The 25,239-nt window shown below is 40.3% G+C and overlaps 2 protein-coding genes and 1 non-coding gene across 4 annotated transcripts; 1 reads left to right on the forward strand and 2 right to left on the reverse strand.

The window, feature by feature from the left end:
* Positions 1–9,220: 9,220 nt before the first annotated feature.
* Positions 9,221–12,985, reverse strand: LOC104418714 (O-acyltransferase WSD1-like). The gene is made up of 7 exons (XM_039302474.1): positions 12,851–12,985; positions 12,258–12,806; positions 10,271–10,343; positions 10,106–10,173; positions 9,822–10,070; positions 9,585–9,731; positions 9,221–9,467 (listed from the first exon to the last, which is right to left on the reverse strand). The coding sequence occupies exons 1-7, from the start codon at positions 12,983–12,985 to the stop codon at positions 9,357–9,359; spliced, it is 1,332 nt and encodes a 443-aa protein (XP_039158408.1). The 3' UTR covers positions 9,221–9,356.
* Positions 12,986–18,112: 5,127 nt separating this feature from the next.
* Positions 18,113–18,219, forward strand: LOC120288634. The gene has a single exon (XR_005546737.1). It is a non-coding gene; the product is annotated as a small nucleolar RNA R71 (small nucleolar RNA).
* A 1,614-nt stretch (positions 18,220–19,833) lies between these two features.
* On the reverse strand, positions 19,834–24,024 carry LOC104418716 (O-acyltransferase WSD1-like). Of its 2 annotated transcripts, XM_018863305.2 has the most exons (7): positions 23,892–24,020; positions 23,046–23,803; positions 21,134–21,206; positions 20,967–21,034; positions 20,647–20,859; positions 20,421–20,558; positions 19,834–20,323 (listed from the first exon to the last, which is right to left on the reverse strand). In XM_018863305.2, exons 2-7 carry the CDS (start codon positions 23,799–23,801, stop codon positions 20,162–20,164), a joined length of 1,410 nt encoding a protein of 469 aa, XP_018718850.2. In that variant the 5' UTR covers positions 23,802–23,803; positions 23,892–24,020; the 3' UTR covers positions 19,834–20,161. The 2 variants fall into 2 exon arrangements, with proteins under 2 accessions (XP_018718850.2, XP_010028433.2); XM_010030131.3 differs by having other exon boundaries at positions 23,046–24,024.
* Between the last annotated feature and the right edge of the window lie 1,215 nt (positions 24,025–25,239).

The following is a 25,239-nucleotide window of genomic DNA, read 5'->3' on the forward strand; positions in this document are numbered from 1 at the left end:
ACACTAATTCTACTATTAATAATTCGAAAAACTAACGAATCTTCACCTATATATACTGAAAAGCTGAGTCATTTTGAGCTGCTCATGGAATAATTAGATATGTTGTTAGTATAAGAATAATAATTTCCAAGAATTCGATTCACTTGATCCCCAAATTCACTCCTAATATATCCAATTATAACCATGAGGACAATTTTTTTACGTTGCCCTTGAACTTACTAATGATGTTTTAGAAGACGAACTTATCAGACAATGATCATGTGTGCAAAAGAAGCATGCATAAGGCGTACTTATATTCGAGCTTGGTCCGCAGTCATATATGAGGCTGGATCAGCGTCACGCAACATCGAGCTGTCGAAGAAGCCACAACACTGAGTATTGCACAACCTCGACAATCTTGACCCTCACAAACCATATGCTTAGCAACTAAGACCCGCGATCAATGACCCGGACGCTTAAACCCAGACCCTCGGTGACCCTCGGCCACCCTCATCAACTGTTGGGAACCATCGGCGAGCCAAGCACAACTGTTAAATGAACCGTCAAACTAGCGACCGAATCTAGAACTTAGATAAGAACAAGATGAACAGCGAGGGAGAAGATGAACCCAAATCCCGCAAACTTGAATCTCGGCAATCGTCAAACATCTCCCGATGACCACTGAATTTGGGCTCACGTTGACCGGAATTCAGAGTGACTAGAGCCGAAGAACAGTAGAAATGAGGGAAAGATAGGAAATAGGAATTCGAAAATGTTATCTGCTGACCCTAAGAAAATTTTTCGAGAACACTGCAAGGCCAAAACAAGGAGGAATTGCCTTGGGCTCTAGGCTTAACCAATGGTAGCTTTGAATCGAAGCGATCCACAAAAAATTTAACCAAAACACTACAATTTTCACTCAAAATACACTGGAGACGCAAAGTCCCTACTTAAGCCACATGCAGCCTAAGCTTGTTTTGACAAAAATATGGGGAAAAAAATTAAAATATGTGTGGAGTGGTTGAGATATCTATCATCAATGTACGATGGGAGAATTATAAAAAAAAAAATCTAAACCTATTGCAATTATGTCAATTCAATCTTAAACTTTTTTTTTAAGTCAATTTAGTCTTAAACATTTTACATGTGCCAATTCAGTTCATCCAGCCAAAATTGGCGGCCGGCGCTAAAATGGATGCCGCTAGCACGACGTGGAAATTTTTAAAATTTTAAATTTTTTAAATTTTTTCGAATTTTATTTTATTTCTTTTTTTTTGAATTTTTTATTTCTTTTTTTTTCCGCACCTTCTCCTTCCTCTGGCCGGCGCTGGGCTAGTGAGGCTTGCCCCCATCAACCACTAGTGAAGGCGAGCCTCGCCCAACCAAGGCGAGGTCGAGCCTCGCCATCCCTGGGCGAAGAGCCTCGTTGGCCACCAGCGAGGTCGACCTTTGCCTTGGCTAGGCGAGGCCCTCGCTAGATTTGGTGAGGCTCGGCCTCACCTAGCCAAGGAGAGGGTCGACGTTGCCAATGGTCGGCGAGGCCATCGTCGCAAGATTTGGCGAAGCTCGACCTCACCCAACCAAGGCAAGGTCAAGCCGCGCCGTCCTCGGGCGAGGTCAACCCTCGCCATTGCCGACAAGCCTGGCCTTTGCCATGGCTGGGCGAGGCCAAGCCTTGCTAGATCTGGTGGGACCTCCCTACCCAAAGGAAGGAGAAGATAGATGGAAAAAAAGTTCAAAAATACATTTAAAAATTCAAAAATAATAATAATTAAAAATGCCACGTCAACATTTGCCGGCTAGTGTCCACGTCGGCGTTGGCTGGCTAAATTTGGCCAGATAGACTAAACTAGCACAATCACAAAAAGTTTATGACTGAATTGGTAAAAAAAAAAAAAAAGTTTATGACTAAATTAGCATAATGGCACTAGGTTTAGCACTTTTTTGGTAATTCTCCCATGTACGTCTATTGTAAACCAACTAAATACAATGAACAATAATTTTTTATGTTAGGTGTACAAGATTGATATATAAATTTCTACTATTGTAAAGCAAATAGAGCTAGGTACATTAAATTTTAAAACAATGGGACAGGTTTCATTTATTTGAATGTCCACTTTTGTCTACATTTGACAAATAAAATAAATAAATTAAAATATGTGTGCAACGGTTGAGACATCCATCATCAATGCACAACCGTTCTAAACCAACTAAATACGACGAGCAATAACTTCCAATGTTAGGTGTGCAAGATTGATATATAATTTTTGGCTGTTGTACAGCGAATAGAGCTAGGTACATTAAATTTTAAAACAATTGGATAGGATTCTTTTATTTGAATGTCCACATTTGTCTATATATGATCACATAAAAAAAAACAAATTGAAATATGCGTGCAACGGTTGAGACATCCATCGTCAATGCACAACTGTTGTAAACCAACTAAATATGACGAGCAATAATTTTCGATGTTAGAGGTGCAGGATTGATATATAAGTTGTGTGCTAAAGCGATGTGATCAAGTGTAGACATAAGTAGACATCCAAATAATAGAAACTGGTCCCATCGTTTTAAAATTTAATATACCTAGCTTTATTTGTCATACAATCAACTTTGTTCTCTTCATTTCTCTTTTCAATTGCATGGAGCTCAACATCGAGTGGATAGATCCCAAGCTCAAGGAACACCCTACTAACTTCATCAATCATGTTGCGAAAAGAGAACAATTGAACAATAAAATAGAGAGAACAAGAAAGTAAATCGAACACGAGATTTACGTGGTTTGGTCGTAGTGATCTACGTCCATAGGACGAACAGCAACAAATTTCATTATAGATCAAGTAATATACGAATATTACAATCACACTCGAGTCACTCAAACACTCTTAAGTGTTTTCCAAACTCCAATTACACCTAATAACTTAGGTAGTGTTTAGTCCTATAATTTCTCGCGAAATAATTTCTCAATCTCAGGAAAGAATTATACACAAATTCTTACCACAAAAATTTAATCGACTTCACTACTAAAAACTTGTTGGTGTAATTGCACGAACGAAACCAACAAAGATAGCGCACTGCCCAAGCACTCGTTTCGGCGCTTCAAGTCTTTTTCACGCATCAACCACGGCGTGTGTGTATATATATACATGCAAAACAAGCCACACTTACCGGAGAAAGAAACAAATCCAAGTGAACTTCGGTCAACAAAGTCCAAGATTTTGAACTTTCCTATTTTGTCCTCTTTTTGGCCGTGACTTCAGCAGAATTAAGAGATTGCATCTTATCATTAATTCTTTTTTGCACCCACATTGAGCATGTCAAAGTGCTCAAATCCACTCGGAACTTTCCATATTAGGCCAAAGAACAATCCGAACACAAGTCTGACGATATATTTTCTTTTCTATTCTGCTGGCCAATTCCAACACTATCATGATTTTCATATTTAACTTTATCCGCAATTCAATTTGAATCAAGTTCGTTCAACAGCTTAGATTCAAGACATTATAACAGATCAAGTAAGACATAAGACAAAACTCAGATTGATGGCCTAAAATGGTTCTTCTAGTCCCGTTATAGAACATCATATAAGTGGGATCAATTTTTTTTTTTTATCCCCGTGTATAATCGCACATGTATAAGAATACGATACAGATTTTACCCTCCTAACATCATAGGAATGTCTCCCTATTTACTTCTTCGAGTTCGAGGCAGTAGAAGTCATTGCTTTCATTTCTAGCAAAGCATTTTCAATGTTAAATTAATGTCTCGAGTTTGAATTGGAATAATAATTCTTAAATCGAATTTGTTGAAAATGATTTCCCAAGTAGATTTTCAAATTGGATGAAGAATCCCTTCTTTTCTTGGACTCCTTATAGGATTACAAAAGAGGAAATAATATAAAATAAAGAAAAGATAGGGTTCACTTCCCTTATCCGCAGAAGGAGCCAATCCTTGTTGAAGAAAAGAACCCATGGTGGGACCCAAATTCAAAGTTTTGACTTTGGGCACACAATATAAAAAGGCTAGGTTTCTTTTATCAACGTAAGGAGCCGAACATAAGAGTAGCCGCAAGTTTCCAGAAGCCGCATGAAGAAAAAAACGTGTGGAGCCACAAGACTCGAGAGCCACAAGAAGCCGCGCGAAGCCTTGAACAAGAACGCGAAGCCGTACGTACACGGACCAAAGACGAACACTGGAGTTTTTGATTTTGGCATACATAGAGTGTTTTACTTTGAGCTTGAAGGCGCGGTGATTTTGTGCCGTGAGTTTATGTCCAAGTGGGTTGTTTATTTATAAACACTTTGGATTTGAGATTAAATCTAAATGTGGGAAACACTCGAGCATGTGAGCAATTATAAACTCTGATTCTTCGATTATAGTTGATTATTTGCTACTGGCTCTCCCCGTGGACGTAACTACCGATATTCGGACCGAACCACGTAAATTTTTGGTGTCCTTATTATTTCTCGTTTATTTCTCTGGTAATTTTGCATTGACGTAAATTGCAATATCCTGTCATTTCCGTGTGGTATTAGAGCTTGGGATCGAATTTCTTGATCATGATTTGGAGCTTTTGCTTGTCTAATTATTATTTGGAAATTTTGTTATTACAATTATGTTTGAGAAGAAATCTGAAATTGAGAAGTTTAACTGGAGGAACCACTTTGGGTTATGGAGCATCAATATACGGGCATTATTGACAACCTAAGATTTGGCCAAGGCACTAGATAGTGAAGATGAGTTGCCAATTATAATGAAAGGCTCAGAGAGGGTAGAGCTAATGAAAAGAGCAAAAAACACAATCATGTTAAATTTTTCGGATGAGGTTTTAATAAAGGTTGCTGAGGAGAATGATGTCGTAACATTATGAGCAAAACTTCAAGCACTCTATGTGAAGAACGGTTTGAACAATCGCTTAATGATGTTTCAATTTAGATATTGTACATCTATCAGAACCCACCTAGATAAATTTAATAAACTCATGATGGATCTAAAAAATGTTGGTAAGATACTCGATAATGAAGAACATGATATGATGTTGTTAGCTTCTTTACCAGAGTCATAAGAGCACTTTACTGATTCACTATTACAGGGGCGTACTACAATTAGCTCATAAGAGGTAAAGTCCACATTGTTCTCTAAGGAGTGGCAGAGAAAGTTGCAAGATGACGGTTTGAGGAGTAGTGCAAGCATTGACGATTCGAGGTAGAAAACAATATCAATGGCCTAATAACAGTAGAGGTAAAAGCATATCGAAATTCCGCCATAGAAAGTCCAAAGGACACGTGAAGTACTTTGAATGCCATGAGGAGGGGCACATCAGGAGAGATTGTCCAAAGCAGAGGATTAAAGGTGATAGACAAAATGTCACAAGTAGTGTGGTAAACATTGCCAAGGGGAACACTAGTTATGCATAAGCTATTTTATGTGTGACTACTACTTCGTCAGGAGACGAATGAGTGCTAGATTCAGAGTATTCTTATTATATGACGCCTCATAAGAACTGGTTTATTACTTATCAGACTGTAGATGGTGGTAAGGTTCTTTTGGGGAATAACCTAATTTGTAAGGTTGTGGGAATAGGGACAATTCGGATTTGGATGCACGATGGAGTGGTGTGCACATTGACAGATGCGAGGCATGTACTGGAGCTCAAGAAGAATCTTATTTCTCTAGGGACACTCGACGACATCGGGTGTAGATACACCGCTGAAAGTGGAGTACTGAAGATCTCTCGAGGTGCCATGATAGTGATGAAAGAGAAGGAAGTGAATACTCTCTATCATCTACTGGGAGAGACCGTGACCAAAACCGCTACAATTTCATCAGGTGAGTCAGACTCTAAATTGACTCAGTTATGACATATACCTTTAGAACATATGAGCAATGCAGGTTTGACGATGCTAAGTGAAAATGGGTTGTTGAAAAGTCAAAAGACAAGGAACCTGGACTTATGTGAGGGCTGCATCTTTGGGAAGCAGCACCAAGTTAAGTTTACTATAGCTGTTCATTCGACCAAGCGACCAATTGAATATATTTATTCAAACATCTAGGGCCCGTCTTCGGTTCCTTCAAAAGAATGTGTCCGATATATGCTGACATTTATCGACGATTATTCGAGGAAGGTATGGGTATACTTTCGGAAGCACAAATATGATGTGTTCGATCGATTCAAAAAATTTAAGGCATTGATTAAGAAACAGTCTGATAAACAAATCAAATGCCTGAGAACTGATAATGGCATAGAATTCTATGGTAAAGATTTTACTGAGTTTTGTGAGAAAAAATGTATTGTGAGACATCGCACAGTATCTGGGACACCACAATAGAATGGCGTGGTAGAACGAAAAAACGGAACTTTGCTTGAGCGAGCTCAATGTATGCTTTCGCATGTGGGACTTGGCAAAGAATTTTGGGCCGGAGTAGTGAACATGGCATGATCTTCATCATCTACTATCAAATGGAAGACTCCTGAGGAAGTATGGTTGGGAAAACCTGTTGATTACTCTAGATTACGTATATTCAAATGTCCTACCTATGCTCATGTGAGTGATGGTAAGCTTGAGCCGATGGCAAAGAAGTGCATATTTCTGAGTTATGCACATGGGGTGAAAGGTTACCAGCTGTGGTGCATTGATCCCAGATCACCCGGTTTTCTAATAAACAGAGATATGATCTTCAACGAAACTATAATGCTTTAACAGAGAAGTTTTGAGACACAACCAGCAGAGAAGACATATCATAGTGTCATTAGTGAGGTGGAGCTTCAGGTGGAGTCTTCGAAGACCTCTAAGGTAATAGAAGTTGAGACTGCATATGAGGTCGCAGTTCCTGAGGTCAGTGATAATGGACAATCAGCACAAGCATAGCACACTATAGCCGCAGATAGACATATAAGACATTAAATCACTTGTACGTTATGGTTATACAGATATTGCTTATACATTGGCTGTAGGTGACAAGGTGGAGTCAGATGAGCCTTCGTCTTACTCTAAGGCAATGGCTAGTTCTGAGTCGTTGTAATGGCTAGGGGCTATGAGTAAAGAGATGGAATCACTCCATCGAAATCAAACATAAGAACTTGTCAAAGTACCCAAGAGCCAAAAGATTGTTGGAAGTAAATGGAACGGAAAGAGGGCATTCCCGGTGTCGAGGCAGCGAGGTATAAGGCGAGACTTGTGGTGAAAGGATATACATAGCGTAAGGGCCTTAACTACAATGAGGTGTTCTCTCCTATGGTAAAACATACTTTTATTCGTGTTTTACTTGCCTTAGTTGCTTCGCAGGATCTCAAGTTAAAGCAACTAGATGTAAAAACTGTGTTTCTTCATGGTGAATTAGAGGAGCGGATTTACATGAGGCAGCCAGAGAGATTTGCTATTCTAGGTAAGGAATATTATGTTTGCTTGTTGAAGAAATCTTTGTATGGGCTGAAATAGTTTCATAGGCAGTGATATAAACATTTTGATGCTTTCATAACTAGTTAAGACTATTCAAAAAGTCATATGGATAGCTATGTCTACTATAAGAGATTGGAGAATGGTTCTTTGATTTATCTACTTTTATATGTTGATGATATGCTGATAGCAATTAAGAATATGTCTAATATTGATGTGCTGAAGATGCGATTAAATGTTGAATTTGATATGAAAAATTTAGGTGCTATAAAGAAAATATTGGGTATGGAGATTTTGCGTGATAGGACTACTGGATTTTTACGTTTATCTTAGAGAAAATATATTGAGAATGTCATGACACGTTTTAATCCGCAATCGGCAAAATCTATAAATACACCTTTAGCGAAGCACTTTAAACTTTCAGATAAATTATCATCGCAGACTGAAGATGAGGAGGAGCATATATCCCGTGTTCCTTATTCTAGTGCAGTAGATGTGCACTAGATCTGAATTTCACAAGCTGTGAGTGTGGTTAATTATTATATGAAGTGTCTTGGTAAAGCTCATTGAGAAGCTGTGAAGTGGATCCTCAAATATTTGAAAGGGACAACAGATGTGGGTATAGTGTACCGGAGAAACGGCAATGGTAGTGAGACCACTGATTTTGTGGATTTAGATCATGCCTGCGACTTAGATGATCGCAAATATTTAGCACGGTACATATTTACGCTAGCAAGTGGTGCAGTTAGTTGGAAAGCATTCTTATAGGATCGCATTGTTTTGTCTTCGACTAAGGTAGAGTATATAGCACTAACCTTTGTAGCAAATGAGGCAATATGATTACAAAGTTTGCTCTCGGACTTTAGGTTAGAACATAAAAGTGTGGATATATACTATGATAACCAAGGTGTGATATACTTGGCGTATAATCTAGTTTATCACGAGCAAACGAATATATCAACATCAAGTATTACTTCATCCGAGATGTCTTAGTTAAGAATAATGTTATTGTCAAAAAGATTGTTACAGCAAATAACCCAGCAGACATGAAGACTAAGTATGTTCATTTGGCAAAACTCAAGTTGTGTCTGAGCTCTATTGGCGTCTGTAGAAAGTGAGCACCCGTCGGGACATTGGGAGAGCAACATGAATGATGAGCACTATAACTTGGCTTCAAATATCAAACCAAGGTGGAGAATTATTAAATTAATATCTCGAGTTTGAATTCAGATAACGATTATTAAATCGAATTTGTTGAAAATGATTTCTCAAGTAGATTTTCAAATTAGATGAAAAATCCCTTCTTTTATTGGACTCCTTATAGGATTACAAAAGAGGAAATAATATAAAATAAAGAAAAGATACGGTTCTCTTCCCTTATCTGCAAAAGGAGCCAATCCATGTTGAAGAAAAGAATCCATGGTGGGGCCCAAAGTCAAAGTTTTGACTTTGGGCTTTGACTTTGGGCACATAATATAAAAAGGCTAGGTTTCTTTTATCAACGTAAAGAGCCGCACGTAAAAGTAGCCATAAGTTTCCAGAAGCCACATGAAGAAAAAACCGTGTGGAGCTGCAAGACTTGAGAGCCACAAGAGGCCGCAAGAAGCCTTGAACAAGAACGTGAAGCCATACATACGCAGACCAAAGATGAACGCTGGTACGTAGAGCATTTTACTTTGAGCTTGAATGCGCGGTGATTTTGTGCCATGAGTTTATATCCAAATGAGTTGTTTATTTATAAACACATTGGATTTGAGGTTAAATTTAGGTGTGGGAAACACTCAAGTATGTGAGCGATTGTAAACTATGATTCTTCGATTATAGTGGATTATTTACTGTTGGCTCTCTCCGTGAATGTAGGTACTGATATTCGAATCGAACCACGTAAATTTCTGATATCCTTATTATTTCTCATTTACTTCTTTGATGATTTTGCATTGAAATAAATTGCAAAATTATGTCGTTTCCGCGTATTATATTCTAACACTCAAAGCACTTGGCCAAAAAGTTAGGGTCAAGGATGATGTCCTCAGCCACCAGAATCTGCATGTCCGCTCTCCCCACATAGCTCACCATGTGCATTGTGATTGCCTGCATACATCACCTCTCAAACACCCCACATCAGTCCTTATAAAGATTTCATTCCATATGTTGCAGCAAAGAAGGAAAAACAAAAAACGATGAGCCGCAAGTATTTTGCAGCCTTACGTGAGGTAAACTCGAGGAGTTCGCCCTTATGTACGTGATGTACGTGATGGGGTTGCCCACGACCGCGATCTCCTTGTGTGGGACGAGCACATTCGAGATGGTGAACGTGGTGCTGCAGACAATCCTGTAGTTGAGCAGGCTCACGATCTGCATCAGCAAAAAACCAGACAGATTGCGAGTTTGTCAACTTATTCTCATTCCGTTTCCCGAATTGCAGAAGCCTGAACTGATCCTTACACGTGCTCCTAGATAAGTCATGACGATATCCCCGATTCTGTAGGAGAAGTGAGCCTCCAAGGACTTCTTCTTCCGGTCTATCATTGACTTAGCTTTTCTCAGGTATTCGAGAGGATCACCAGAGCTTCTGTGATAGTGAACGGGGAGGAGAAGAATCCCAAACTTGTTGCCCCACCGCAGTCCCGGGTTGCCTTTCATCGAATTGGATAGTTCCCGATTAATACCAGCACCACAGTTCAATTCAATCAACTTCAGTTAGAAGGCCAAAAACAAGAGGGACTCACCTGCAATCCCTGTTGTTCTCGCAGATTAACCATTGCCACTCCGATTATTGGAATCCTTTCCCGCACAGCTGACAAAGGCAAATGAGCATTTTAGTTAGTCAAGGTTCATCGCCTTTGAATCGACAAAAATGGAGTGAATTGTCGGAAGTGCTATTCCTTTTTTACGGTTGGGAGATCGGTGGTCCAAGTATTTGAACAAGCCGACCGATATGATCTCGAAGAGAACATCATTAATGGTCTGCATTTGAAGCAATGAAAGATATTCATCATTATTTTGTATTAGCATGGAATCAAAATGCATTGATAGTCATGAAATACAAGAAAAGTATGAGAATTCTTCTTTTCAAGATAAATGACCGATAAATGTAGTACAAACCCTTTGACTGATTGTTTTTATGTATATTATAAGTAAAAAAGCAATAGGAACTAGAATGAAAAGTGCTCTCGAGAGTAGTACAAACCCTAGCGGTGCTTGCCAGGAGGGGTAAGCATGGTCCGAGTGGACATTGCCCACCTTTGATTCAAGAATCACCCACAAAAAATCGGTTTCGAAAAATTAGAACCAAGATCCGTTAATTCCATGGGGCCACCTAGGAACTGGACCAATCAGTGGTCCCGTTCTCAGGTAGGTCCATAGAATCGATTCCCAATCCTTATAATTTTACATTCATCAATTAATATCATGATGAACCTAGTTTCTATTTAGAGCACCAAAACTTGTTCGGCTTTATATTCGGATTGAATTGCAAGTCATTAATTTTGATTAAAGATTGAAAACTATAAAGCAAAACAAATAGACAATGTTAGCTAAAAACTTAATTTTTTGGCAGACGGGTGAGTAACGCGTAAGAACCTCAAAAGTTCTCTTAGGGTTTCTCGACATAGGAGACATGTAGAGAATTAGACTCCACGTTAAAAATCCTAACTTCCGTAGAAATTAAAACAGTAATTGTTTGATCCATCTTTTTTCAACTTTAACCTAATTTAATCATAAAATGGCTAAGAAAAGACCTAATTATACTCTTAAAACGAGCCATTAGCTCTTAATTTCGTATCATGACGACATAACGCCTCAACATTTATGAATATCTCCAATTGGTTCTCTCATTCTTTTATGTTTGTTTATTTTGTTTTGATTAATAAATCAAGTAAATGGATTATTAGAATGCCAAAAAAAAAAAAAAGAGTAACGGGGTTAATGCACACCCAAAAGGCACAATTAGTCAATAATGTCCAATAACAAATACACATGAATGTGTATATATATATATGGTCAAAAAATTACAAAAATAATTAAGTAATTGAGATGTAATTTCTTTCTTTAAATATATATGGACCTAGCAAGTAGAGTACAGAACCACCCGGATCAATGGTTCCAATTTAGTGGAACCGGAAACAAGACTGGGTACTCAAATTGGAATCGGAAACAAGACCAGCTCTCATGGGAACTACCGGTTCTGATCTGATCTAGTCCCGAGCGATTCAAGCGGTTCCCAATTCTTTTGCACACCTCTACTCATGGGGAATAGTTGACCTCAAGGGTCGTTCGAGTAATCTCGGCCAACCCCCGAAATTGGCATCAACACTTTTTTTTATTTATAATGACCCGGACTCTTGCACTGACAGCATTACAAGGGTCCAACCGATCAAGCACCAATCAAAGGAGAACTAGTCCGGCCCCACAAACTAGCCGCAAGTCAAGGATATTGTAAGATGAAGGGCAGAGTGATTCGAACTTGGGATCAATCGCCCACGAGCCCAAACCCTTGCCTCTCCACCAACCTAACCCCTTGGAGGCGCATCAACGCTTGCTTGCCGATACTCTGCAGTATCTGTTTCTCTTTCTTTTTAAGCTTCAACTTTTTATATTTTTGCAATTTCTAAATATGATTGTTTCGTGTTACTAAAAAAAATTACAAAAACATGCCCCGTCTCCATCACATCATCAATTAACGTCGATTTAATGGCTGTCGTACTTTTTTTTAATGAAAATATTAGTTTGAACAAAAATATAATAGGGATAACAGTGAAAAAAAAAATTGTGTAAAAGTCATGATCGAAGAAATGAGAAGCGTCGAATCCGCGGCGCTATAATTATTTCCGGGCGATAACACATGAAACTTTAGAACTTACCGCATTAGCCACCGCTGACTTGACCGCTTTCATGTCCTCCAACCGAAACCTTGCCGTGGCCAACTTCCTCGGCCAGAGTTCCACCCCTTCGCCGCCGCTCACCGGCGTCTTCCGGTCGCTCGCCCACATGCTCCGCAGCACGAACTCCACTGCGAAGACCAACGTGAACCACACCACCCACCCTCTCTACCGCCTTCCACCACTCGCCGCCGCCGCCCCTCCTTCTCTTAGCCGACGACGGAGGACCGATCGTCGGCAGCGCCTCGGGGTCGTCCACCCGCCAGCATGACACCAGGAACATCGACATCAGCGAGATCCCGTCGCCGAGTGCGTGGTGGATCCGGAGCACCAGGCATCCGCGGGCCATCAGAAGGTGGACGTCCCACAGGGGCTTGTCGTCACCCAGGAGCCCCGGCGAGTCGGTGGACAGGTCAGCGAGGTACTCGTTGACCGCCTCCTCGTCGGAAAGGCTGTCGGCGACGGGGCCGTGGACCACGACGACGTGGCTGTCGGTGTCCACAGGGGTCCTCCTCCAGTGCTCTCGGCCCGCGGAGTCCGCACCATCAGGCTGCAGAACCTGGGGTGCTTCACCATGAGGGAGCTCCAGATCACCGACTTGAGGGCGTCGATGTCGAGGGGGTGCTTCACGCCGTCGACGCAGTAGATCACCTGGCTCATCTCCTTCTGGAGGAACAGGCGCCCCGCCAGCGTCAGGGGCTCGTCGGGGCCGTTCTCCGGCGACCCCATGCCCGCGCGCGCGAGGATCGAGAATGAGGGGATCTCCAGTACGGTTGGGGACGGCGAGGAAACCACAGCAGCAGCGCCGGCTCGTACGAAGTCAGAACCTCTCAAACGAGTAAACACACGAATCGGAACCTAAATAGGTAGTCCCAAAATGGAAACTTTTGTGCGTTTCTTGACCGAAGAACCGATCAATCGGACTTTGACTTTTGTGGGTGAGTGGCGGGGAAGGGGGAGGAGTGTGGGAGTGTTGGATTTGGAATTTTCCGGCGAGATTGCGTGAGGCTTCCGTGTACGGCTTCTGGCTGGAAGAAGAGACAGAGAGAAGATATCCAGATTCGGTTTTGTCTCGACGCAGCGAGAGGCGCTGGTGCGAGATAGCGAGCATCGACGAGTCGGGCTCTTCTTTGACTCGATTGGTTTCGGCTCCTAAGGATCATCTTTTCGCCGAGCATTTTATCGACTCGATTCGATGGTCTCTTTCTGGTAAGGAAACGGCATCTGAGAGGCTCTTAAATTAACGTGAAAAAGGTCGATTACATCGCGAGCAACGCGAAGAAATCTGTTTTATATTGGATTTTTGTATATGAATTTCGTAAGTCAAACTTGTTCCAGATCTCGCGTCTTTCTCTTTGTATCTCGGGTATTGTAGCCGCTGGACCATCTGCACATCGGCAAATTTTTGCGTTCCTACTTCAGTTAGGCATGTCTTTCTTTTTTCTTTTCTTTTTTGGTCAGATAGTCAGGCATATCTATACACTAAAGACGGCTCGATTGTAAATAGTCAAAATGAAGATTGGACCACCTCATCCTTTCTTCCCTTAAAATTTTCTTTGGTTTTCGGAACTCAAATTTGTCTTGGATGCATGGGACGTTAGGTAATAGCTAACTTTTCAAATCCACGAGATCGAGCCAACCCAAACTCAACAGTAGCCATCACTTAAGCTGCAATTGTTCATTTTGATTTAAAGTTAGAATAGAACTCTATAGGATATGATATAAAAAAATTTGCTATGTCTTATCCACTATGTGATGAATCGTAATAATAAAACCAAATACTTTCATATCATATAATGAACCTAAAAATAGACAAATGGATATGGTAAAAATCTCTCACAATTCATAGCTAAAAATCACAAATGTACAAACAAAAATAACATCTTTTAATTAATCCATTATTATTGTACTTTCTAATCTTAACAAGTAAAGGAGCTCCATCAATGAAGATTATTGTACTATCTAAATCCAAAACAACATTTTAGATCCACACGTTCGACAAAGTTCGACGAAAAAGACACAATGTCAAAATTTAATCGACGACGACGACCAGATTGAATTGATTGTCATTCAATAAGTCTAAGATTAAATTAACACAATTGAAAGATTTATGACTGAATTGGTTACTGTACAATAGGTTTTGGACTTTTTGGACAAGTTTCCCATGTATTCTTTGTAAGTCCTGATCAATCAATTAAAGAACTCAATATTCTTTTAAATTTATCTCATTTTTACTATTTGCAACTTATCTTTTCCGCTATATAAATATCTTTCCATTTCCACACTTTAATGGTAGTTTATGTATCTTTGTAGTTGATTAAATTCCTATGTTGTATCTTTATCACCGCACTTTGTTGTCAATTAAATTTTGGCAAAGCTTTTTATTTCATCATATCATTGATTAAATTCCCTTGAAGTATATGTGTTTCTTGTGTTCCATTGATACAATATTTGTCTAGAATCACCACAAAAGTTGTCTCCTCTTAATAAAACTAAAAGATGAATTTTGATGAAAGATATTTCATCGACAATCCAAATTCAGCGAAAAAAGGGGCAATGAGATTAAAAAAAAACTTGTCTCATTCTCTTCTATATCTCTGAATTTTTGGATTACATCAAAACTCCATGAAGACAGAGAGAGTTGAAGCTCATTTTCCTCCATAACTCTCTGGTTCATGTCAAAAGTCAACGAAAGTAGCAAAAGAGTTGCAACTCATTCTGCTCCGTAACTTTAAGTTGAAAGTACATGAAAGTGGCGAGAAAATCAAAGCACTATATTTTTCGGAGTCGAGAAGTGAATGATTATGTTTTCTTTCTTACTAGATTTGGCATTTGCTAGCAAATGTACCATATTGATGTTATGAAGCTTGTTTATTTCTTAATATAGTTGAATGTGTCGATCTGAAATGATGCAATGAGCTCTTTTGCTATTTCAATAGTACAATAATCACGGATTGATTTATAAAGCTCATTTACCGTTTAAGAGATAGGATAGATGGTCCCTACATCAAGTAGTGTCGCGACCAACTCCTCGGGGAGAGGGGATAGGTTTAGGGGCATTGCCTAAAAGACGGACCTAAGGCCCATGATTAGGCTTGGGCTCTCCAAAGCCCATACCTCGAGTGACATTGAGGTGTTCTCAAGAATTTCGCAATAAGGAGTCGCCACAAGCCTATTGGGGTCGGATAGAAACCAAGTGAGGTATGGAAGTATGCCTCACTTCTTACGCATCTAGAGAATCTAGGGTCGAGGACTTAATTACACTAACCAATTAGTGTCCTTTCGATACCTAATCTTGTTCATTTTAAAAAGAAAAGATTTTTGTCATGCAGTTTGGATTGATTTTATACTTATCCACTAACATGTGAGGTGATCATGCGGGTAACAATTTGCAACCAAAATCCTAATTGTAGTAAACTTTAGCACGTGCAATTAAATATAAGAAAATATGCAAATTAAACATACGATATAATCAATATATGAGCAAATAAATGCCTAATTACATTAAGAAGGCGAGACGTGGCAACTCCTAACCAGACCCTACATTTTTTGTCTTTTTATTTTTTAAAATATATTTTTATTATTTTCGCCTCGGCCAAGTCGAGTCCAGTTTGACCCGACCAGGGCCTAACCCAATCGGGGTGGGTCAGTAAGAACAGCTTGGGTCCAGCCTGCTTGGGGGCGGGCCGGTCAACCCACCCGTAAGGGCCAGGACTGGGCCTCAACTAGTGGGCCCACTCCCTGCAAAAAAAGGTCTGCAAGCCCACAGCTCAGACCAACTCTAGGCTGTGGGCTGTGAAAGAAAGAGGCCAAGTGAGTCAGAAAGATCTTGCCCAACTCGGCTTACCTCCTCTGTTTGACGATTGCTTAGTCGCAACTAGAGGAGCCGTAACGGCGCCGTCCAGGCGGTTCGCTGGCCAAAGCGCGACAGCCTCAATTTTATTTTTTGTTTCCTAGTCGAACTAGACATGCTTCAAGTGGGTCTATAATAATTTGCAATTTTTTAAATATATCAAGAAATTTAGAAAATTGCTTTATCGTTTTGTATTGCTAGAGTCGCTGAGAGAATGGAATTGGTGCTACATATAACTTGGGATTATCTGAAGAAAACAAAAGTTTGTTCTTGCCTACCTCTTTTGGTTGATTATTGATTTCATTTTCCTATCAGTGCCATAAGTTGTGTACGGTGCTCACTTTGGTGCCAAAAGTTTCCGTCAGATCACTTAAGTGCCAAATCGGAGGAAAAACGATCACTTTGATGCCATCGGTGAGAGATTTCGACCAAAATGATTACGTGGCTTTTATATTTAAAAATAAATAAAAAATCGACAAGGCCTTTAAACAATGTTGTTTTCCATCCACCTTAAGAAAACGACGTCATTTTGCCGTCCTAAGTGGATGGCCTCGTGAAAACAACGTCGCACAACTCATTTTGGTTTTTTTTTTTATATTATTATTTGGGGATTGAAATTAGGGTTTTTTTGTCCGATCCTAGCCCAACGTCGGCCGCTGTCACTCGGCCGTCATCGCTCGGCCTCCGTCATAGTAGCACCGTGTCCCAATCTCGGTAACATTTCACCAGTTTCAACGTCCTCAAATTCTTCGAGCCGGGACCGTGTCCAGCAGCTCCGAGTGGGCGTGGAGGGCGAGCCTCTGGCAGCTCTGGCCTTCAATCATGAGCCAGTGGCGGCACACGAGGGAGCACTGGCCCGGGTCGCCGAAGCCTAGGTACTGGAAGACGCAGGCCAGGCACTCGTCGGGGAGATCAAAGATGGAGAGGGAGAGATCGAGGGCGGCACACTCATCGGTAGCCTCCCTGAGCTTCGGCCAAATCATGGCCTTCGACTTGGCCGCCAAGTGGCCGTCGTCAGGGTTGGGGTCGGAGTCGTGGCCGCCAAACGCAGAGGCCGTTGAGGACAGCGACTAGCCCATCGCCGTTGGCCCACCAAACGGTGTCGTTTTGTTGTTTAAATGCTTACTGTACTCTCTAGCGAGCCACATCAACTTCAAAAATTAATAAAAAAGTGCAACGTCGGATTTCCGGCCAACCAGATCAGAGTTGGCACTAAAATGATCATTTTTCAAAATTTTAGGCACTTAAGTGATCCGACAGAAACTTTTGGCACCAAAGTGAGCGCTGTACACAACTTATGGCACTGATAGTGTACTTATTCCTATGTTTTTAATTGAATTTTTCTCAGTGTTTCTAGGCAAAGAACCTTGTTGTCTCCCTGACATCATGTTTGTTAACTAACCCACTTGCATCTCCAAATTTCTTATTGAAGTCTCTTGGTTTTGAAATCTCATATCCATGCTCTTGATGAAGTTATGAGTGATGTTGGCCAATTTGGTGACTATGTCTTCCATATTAACTCTCGTCACATTCTGATTATTCCATGAAAAATTTGGATAATTGCGCCATCTTGAATTGCACATGTTAGAGTAGGGATTATTCGGTGACCTATTAAAATTCCCAACAAAGTTAGCATTTGCACTAGGTTGTGAAAAATGATTACCTCCCTAATATTATGTGCTAACATGTGCTCCATTACAAAAATCACATGTCAAATTTTGAATTTTCATGGCCGAAACACTCGTGTTATCAGCTTTCGGTTGAATGTTTCAAATTATGTAACAATTGTAGTGAAAGCATCTATTTCATGAACTCCGCTAGTTTTTCACATTGGTAGCCTCTTAGTAGGCCACTGATAACTATTGGATGTCATTTCCTCTAATAAATTGAAGGCTTCTTATAGTGTTTTATTATTCAGAATTCCCCCTCCAGTTGCATAAATCATAGAACGAAGATTTGTACTAGACCCATTATAAAAATTATGTATCTGCACCCACATGGGTAGTCCGTGATGTGGGCATCTCTTGAGAAACTCCTAGAATCTTTCCCATGCTTCAAACAATGATTCATCATTCATTTGCATAAAATTAGTAACATCATCACGCATTTTTGCAAACTTTGCAGGTGAAAAAAAGTTAAAAATAAATTTTTGAACGATATCACTCCACATAGTGATCCTTGGTCAGACCCTTAGTGAACCTTGGCCACCCTCATCAACCGTTGGGAACTGTTGAAGGGGAGAGCATAACTGTTAAGTGAACCATCAAAACAGTGACCAAATCTGGAACTTAGATAGGAAGAAGAGGGTAACTACACTAAAAGTGCCAAAAATTATGTATGGCCCTCATTTTGGTACCAAAGTTTTCGCCGACTCACTTAAGTACCAAATTGGAGAAAAAATGATCATTTAAGTGTCTTTAGCGAGATATTCTAACCAAATTGATTACATGGCAGTTATAATTAAAATTTTAATATGATTTGACACATTTTTTTAAAAAAAAATCCAGTCCACGTGAGTGTCCAAAATGACGTCGCACAATAATCACCTTTTAAATGAAATTGTCACTGAAATGATCATTTTTTAACAACGATTGGCACTAAAGTGATCTTTTTTTACTAACGGTTGGCACTTAAGTAATCATTTTTAACAATAATTAGCACTCAATTGATCCTTACATATATAATTTTTGGCACTTAAATGATCACTCATCAATTTGTCTACATGGCATCGTTTATGTGTTATATGCTGATTGGCCATGCCAGTAAGCCACTTAGATTAAAAAATTTAATGAAATATGACCGCATTGGATTTTTGACAACATTGATCGGAGTTGGCACTTAAGTGATCGTTTTTTTTTAAGTGACATGTGATTCAAAAGAAACTTTTGGTATCACAGTGAGAATACATAACTTTTGGCATTTCTAGTGTATTTACCTCGGTAGAAGATGAACGACGAGGGAGAAAATGAACCCAAATCCCACAAACTAGAATCTCGGCAATCGTCAACCGTCTCCCAATGACCATTGGCTTTGGCCTTAAGTCGATTGGAATTCAGAGCGAACGGTGTTGAGAGAGACGAAGAACAGTAGAAACAAGGGAAATATAGGAAATAGGTATTCGAAAATGTTATCTGCTGACCTTAAAAAGAAAAAATTCGAGAATACTGCAAAGCCAAAAATTGGGAGGAGTTGCCTTGGGCTCTAAGCTTAGCCAATGGTAGCTTTGAGTCGAATTGATTTACAAAATTTTACCAAAAACACTACAATTTTCACTCAAAAGACATTGAAGACCCAAAGTCCCTTCTGAAGCCACATACAGCCAAAGCTTGTTTTAACAAAAAATGGGAAAAAGAATAAAACATGTGTAGAGTGGTTGAGACATCCATCATCAATGCACAACTGTTGTAAACCAACTAAATATGACAGCAATAATTTCTAATATTAGGTGTGCAAGATTGATGGCAAATGAAGCTAGGTACATTAAATTTTAAAACAATGGGGTAGGTTTCTTCTATTTGAATGTCCACTTTTATCTATATTCAATCACATCGAAAAAAAATAAAAATAAATACATGCAGCGGTTGAGACGTCCATCATCAATGCACGGTTGTTGTAAGTCAACTAAATACGGCGAGCAATAATTTTCGATGTCAGGTGCGCAGGATTGATAGAGAAATTGTGTTAAAGTGATGTGATCAAAGGTAGACATGAGTGGACATTCAAATAACATAAACCTGTCCCATCATCTTAAAATTTAGTGTACCTAGCTTTATTTGCCATACAATTGACTTTGTTCTCTTCATTTGTCTTTTCAATTGCTTGGAGCTCAACATAGAGTGGATGGATCCTGAGCTCGAGCAACACCATACTAACTTCATCAATCAAGTAAGACATAAGACGAAATTCGGATCGATGGCCTAAAATGGTTCTTCTCATCCCAATAGAACATCATATATATGGGATCGATTCTTTTTATCCCCGTGTATAATCCCACATCTATAAGAATAAAATACAGATTTTCCCCTCCTAACCTCACAGGAATGTTTCCCTGTTTACTTCTTCGAGTTCAAGGCAGTAGAAGCTGCTGCTTTCATTTCGAGTAAAGCATCCTCAAAGCACTTAGCCAGAAAATCAGGGTCGTGGATGATGTCCTTAGCCACCAGAATCTGCATGTCCGCCCTCCCCGCATAGCTCACCACGTGCATCGTGAGTGCCTGCATGCATTGCCTCTCAAACACCCCACATCAGTCCTGATAAAGATTTCATTCTAGATACCGCAGACGATGAGGCGCGAGTATTTCAGAGCCTTACGTGGGGTAAACTCGAGGTGGTCACCCTTATGTACGTGATGGGGTTCCCCCCAAACGTGATCTCCTCTCGTGGGCCGAACACGTTCGAGATGCTGAACGTGGTGTTGCAGAAGATCCTGTAGTTGAGCAGGCTTGCGACCTGCATCAGCAAAAACAAAGAGATTGCGCATTTGTCAGCTTATTGTCGTTCTGTTTTCCGAATTGCAGAAGCGCGAACTGATCTTTACATGTGCTCCTAAAAAAGTCATGGCCATATCCCCGATTTTGTAGGAGAAGTGAGCCTCCAGGGATTTCTTCTTCCGGTCCATCATCGACTTAGCTTTTCTCAGGTATTCGAGAGGGTCGCCACAGCTTCTGCTATAGTGAACGGGGAGGAGGATAATCCCGAACTTGTTGCCCCACCTCAGTCCCGGGTTGCCTTTCATCAAATTGGATAGTTCCTGGTTAATACCACATCACACTTGATTCAGTCAACTTCAGTTCAAAGGCGAAAAAGGAAGTGAGATCATGAAAGAAAAGAGGAACGAGGAACAGCAGTGAGACCCGCCTGCAATCCCTGTTGTTCTCGCAAGTTAACAACCGCCACTCCCGTTATTCGAGTCCCTTCCCGCACGGCTGACAAAGGCAAATGAGCATTTTTAGTCTTCGGAGATTCGTCATCTTTGAATCGACAAAAATCAGTGTGTATGTTCGGAAATGCTATTCGTTTTTTACCATTGGGAGACTGGTGGTCGATGTATTTGAACAAGCCGACTGATATGATCCCGAAGAGAACATCGTTAATGGTCTGTATTTGGAGCAGTGAATGAGATTCATCATCATTTGGTATTACCATAGAATAGTCACCATCTGGAAGTTGACTACAACAAAATGCATTGGTAGTCATGAAATACAAGAAAAGCATGTAGTATTCTTCCTCTAAAGATAAATGACCAATGAATGGAGTACTGGTCGCGCTCGAGAGAGTTGGGCAAACCCCTGGCGAGCACTTGTCAAGATCAGTCGACCTCGGCGGTCATTCGAGCGAACCCGGCTAGCCCCCGAAATTGGCAACAGCGCATGTTGGGGATCTACGGTTTCTATTGCTCTTTCTTTATAAGCTTCAATTTTTTTATTTTTTTTTGCATTTTAAATGGGGTTAATAACACAAAAAACCCTAAACTTGTACAACTATAACAAATGTACTACAAATTAATTTATCGACAACCAAAAATCTCAAATTAATACGCCTATGACAACTTTATCTCTATTAGTTTCCGTTAAATTTTACTATCAAATTACCAAGTTGAATGATAAGTGACAATTGATGAATGTACTAGTTTATGATTTTATCCTCAGTTTGTCACAAGTGTAGTGATTTGTGATTTTTTCTTGGTGTTAATCCAATTTAATAAAAACTAATAAAGAGTAAATTTATCACAAATGTATCAATTTAGGGATTTTGATGGTTAAAAATTACTTAGGGGTAATTTTCTCGTAGTTTAAAGTTTTAGCTTTTTAGTAAATTTATCACAGTTGTACGCGTTTAGAGTTTTTCGTAATAGTAAGTGCTTGTTTATTAAAAACAATTTTTGGAAACTAGAACAAAAATTTCTATTCTTTTGTTCCAGGGAACGAAAAAAGATAGAAACATACTTGGTAAAAATTTTGTTCCTGGAAATAGATTTGAAACTGAAATAAGAAGTAGAAAAAAGTAGTTTATTGTTTCTGGGAACAATTTCTAAAATTAATTCTTCTTCTTCTTCTTTTTCTTCTTCTTCCTCCTTTTGGCTGGTTGTCGGTGTTGGCCATGGCTGGCATCGGCAATCGGCTAGACGAGGGCTGGTGACCTCGCCGGAGCGTCGCTAGCCCCTAAAGACGCCGAGCCACGGCAAGGCTTGTCAGCCCAGGCCTCACCGGTGGCTAGGCGAGCTTGGCCACGCTAGATCTAGGCAAGCTTGACCTTGCCAGATCTATGAGAGGTCAACCTCACCCAGCCAAGGTGAGGCCGAGCCTTGCCGGTCGACGCGAGGCTCGACCTCACCAAGATCCAGTGAGGCCAAGCCTCGAGGTGGCCTGGCGAGGCTTCGGCGAGCTCATTGGACCTTGCCCAGCTGGTCGCCATGGCCGACGACCAGCTACAAAGGAGGAAGAAGGAAGAAAAAAAGAAAGAAGAAAAAAAAAAGAAAAATATTTAAAAAATTAAAAGAAATAACAAAATTATACAATTTTACCAAATGCATTTCCATCCTGAGAATAAAAAAAATTCGCAGTTACCAAATGTGTTCTTATACTCAAAAATTGTTCCCAAGAACGTAAACAAAAAGAAAAAAAAAAAATCATTTCTTATCAAAAATAGTTCCCGGAACAGAATCTTTACCAAACGCGCCCTAAACCTTTTAAATATAGTTGTTTTTCTGTTACTAAAAAAATTATAAATACGCAACGGCTCCATTACATCATCATTCAACCGCTTGTCATACCTTTTTTAAAATTAAAAGTTTAATTTGAACAAAAATATTAATAGGGATCACATTGGCAAAAAAAAAAAAAAAAAAAGTGTATAAAGTGAAGATTGAACAAATTAGGAAAGTATTGAATCAGTGGTGCTATTATTCTTTTTGGGCGATAAACACATGGAACTTACCGCATTAGCGACTGCCGACTTGACCACCTTCATATCCTCCAGCGAAAATCTCGCCGTGGCTAGCTTCCTCGGCCAGAGTTCCACCCCTGCGCCACCACTCACCGGCGTCGTCTGATCGCTCACCCACATGGTCCTCAGCACAAACTCCACTACAAAAACCACCGTGAACCATACCACCTCCAACACCCTCACTACTGCCTTCCACCACTCACCGCCACCGTCGCTTCTCCTCTTCATCATTGACAATGAAGGACCGATCGTCGGCAGTGCCTCGGGGTCATCCACCAGCCGGGACCCTGCCAGGAACGAGGAAATCAGCGAGATCCCGTCACCAAGTGCATGGTGAATCCGTACCACCATGCACTGATGGGCCATCAGGAGGTGGACGTCCCATAGGGGCTTGTCGTCCCCCATGAGCCCCGGCGAGTCGGTGGACAGGTCGGCAAGGAACTTGTTGACTGCTGCCTCGTCAGAGAGGCCTTCGGCGATGGGGCCGTGGACCGGGACGACATGGCGGTAAATTTCCACGCGGGTCCTCCTCCAGTGCTCTCGACCTGCGGAGTCCCGCACCAAGAGGCTGCAGAACCTGGGGTGCGTATACATGGGGCAGCTCTGGATCGCCAACTTGAGGGCGTCCACATCGAGGGGTTGCTTCATGCCAATGGCGCAATAGATCACCTGGTTCATCTCCTTCTGGAGGAACAGGCGCCCTTCCGGTGTGAGGGGCTCGTCGGAGCAGTTCTCCAGGGATCCCATGCCTGCGTGAAGATCGAAAAGGAGGGAATTTTCAGTATGGATGGAATGGCGGGAGAATGACGACAGTGCCGGATCTTATGAAGTCAGTACTTCTTGAATGGATAAAAACACGAATCAGAATCTAAAGAAGTAGTCCAAAAATCGAAGCTTTTGTTTGTATGGTGGGGAGGGGGGAGGAGTGCGAGAGTGTCTGATTTATAATTTTCAGGCGAGATTGCGCGAGGCTTGGATCTTAGCCTGTGCGAGCATCTTTTAGCCAAGCATTTATTAATTCGATGGTTCTTAAAAACGACAGCTAAAAGAGGCTCTAACACTTGCATGAAAAGGTCGATTACATTGTCGGCTTGCGAAAAAGTCAGTTTCATGAATCTTTTGCGGGGTAATCAAAGATCAAACCATTCGAAAATATCCTAGCTTTTACATTGTTTTGTATATGAATTTCATCAGTCAACTTGTTTCGTATCTCTTATGCCATTCTCTTTGTATCTCGAATTTTGTATCCAATGGAACATCTGGATATCAGCAATCTTTCGTGTCCCTACTTTAGTTAGGCATATTTACACGCTATAAGATGAACGGTACCGCGTGCTTGATTGTAAATAGTCAAAATGAAGATCGGATCACCTTGTCCTTTTGTCCCTTAGGATTTTCTTTTGCTTTCAAGACTCAAATTTGCATTGAATGCGTGGGACGTTAAGTAACAACTAATTTTTCAAATTAATAAAAACAAGCCAACCCAAAGTCAATCATAATCATCATTAAAGCTGCATTTTGCCGTTTCAAGTTTCAGTCAAAATAGGACTAAATAGACCAGGATATAAAATATTTTGCTATATCTTATCCACTATTTAACAGTACTAAATTTAGATACTTTCATACCATATTATATACATTATTTGGTGCAAACCTAAAAATACACAAATGGAGATGGTAAGAATCTTTCACGATTCACAGCTAAAAAAACACAAATGTACAAACGAAAATAACTTCCATCAATTATCGTGTTTATTGTACTATCTAAATCTTAAATCGTAAATGAGCTTTATTAATCAATCCATTATTATTGCACTATCTAAATATGAAATAGCAAAAGAGCTCATTACAACATTCTAGATCCACACATTCAATTATAACAAAAAATGAACAAACTCTAGTAACATCGATGCGGTAGATCTGCCAACGAATACCAAATCTAGTAAGAAAGAAAATATGATCATTCAACTTCACAACACTGAAAAGTATAGTGCTTTGACTATCTCGTTACTTTTGTGCACCTTTAACATGAACCATAGAGTTTTGGAGCAGAATGAGTTTCAAGTCTCTTGCTGCTTTCGTTGACTTTTGACACAAACCAGAGAGTTATAGAGGAAAATGAGCTTCAACTCTCTTGTCGTCCTCATGAAGTTTTAACATGATCCAAAAACCTATGAAGGAATCG

The sequence above is a fragment of the Eucalyptus grandis genome, chromosome 9 (assembly GCF_016545825.1).
Source record: "Eucalyptus grandis isolate ANBG69807.140 chromosome 9, ASM1654582v1, whole genome shotgun sequence".
NCBI classification, from domain to species: Eukaryota; Viridiplantae; Streptophyta; class Magnoliopsida; order Myrtales; family Myrtaceae; genus Eucalyptus; species Eucalyptus grandis.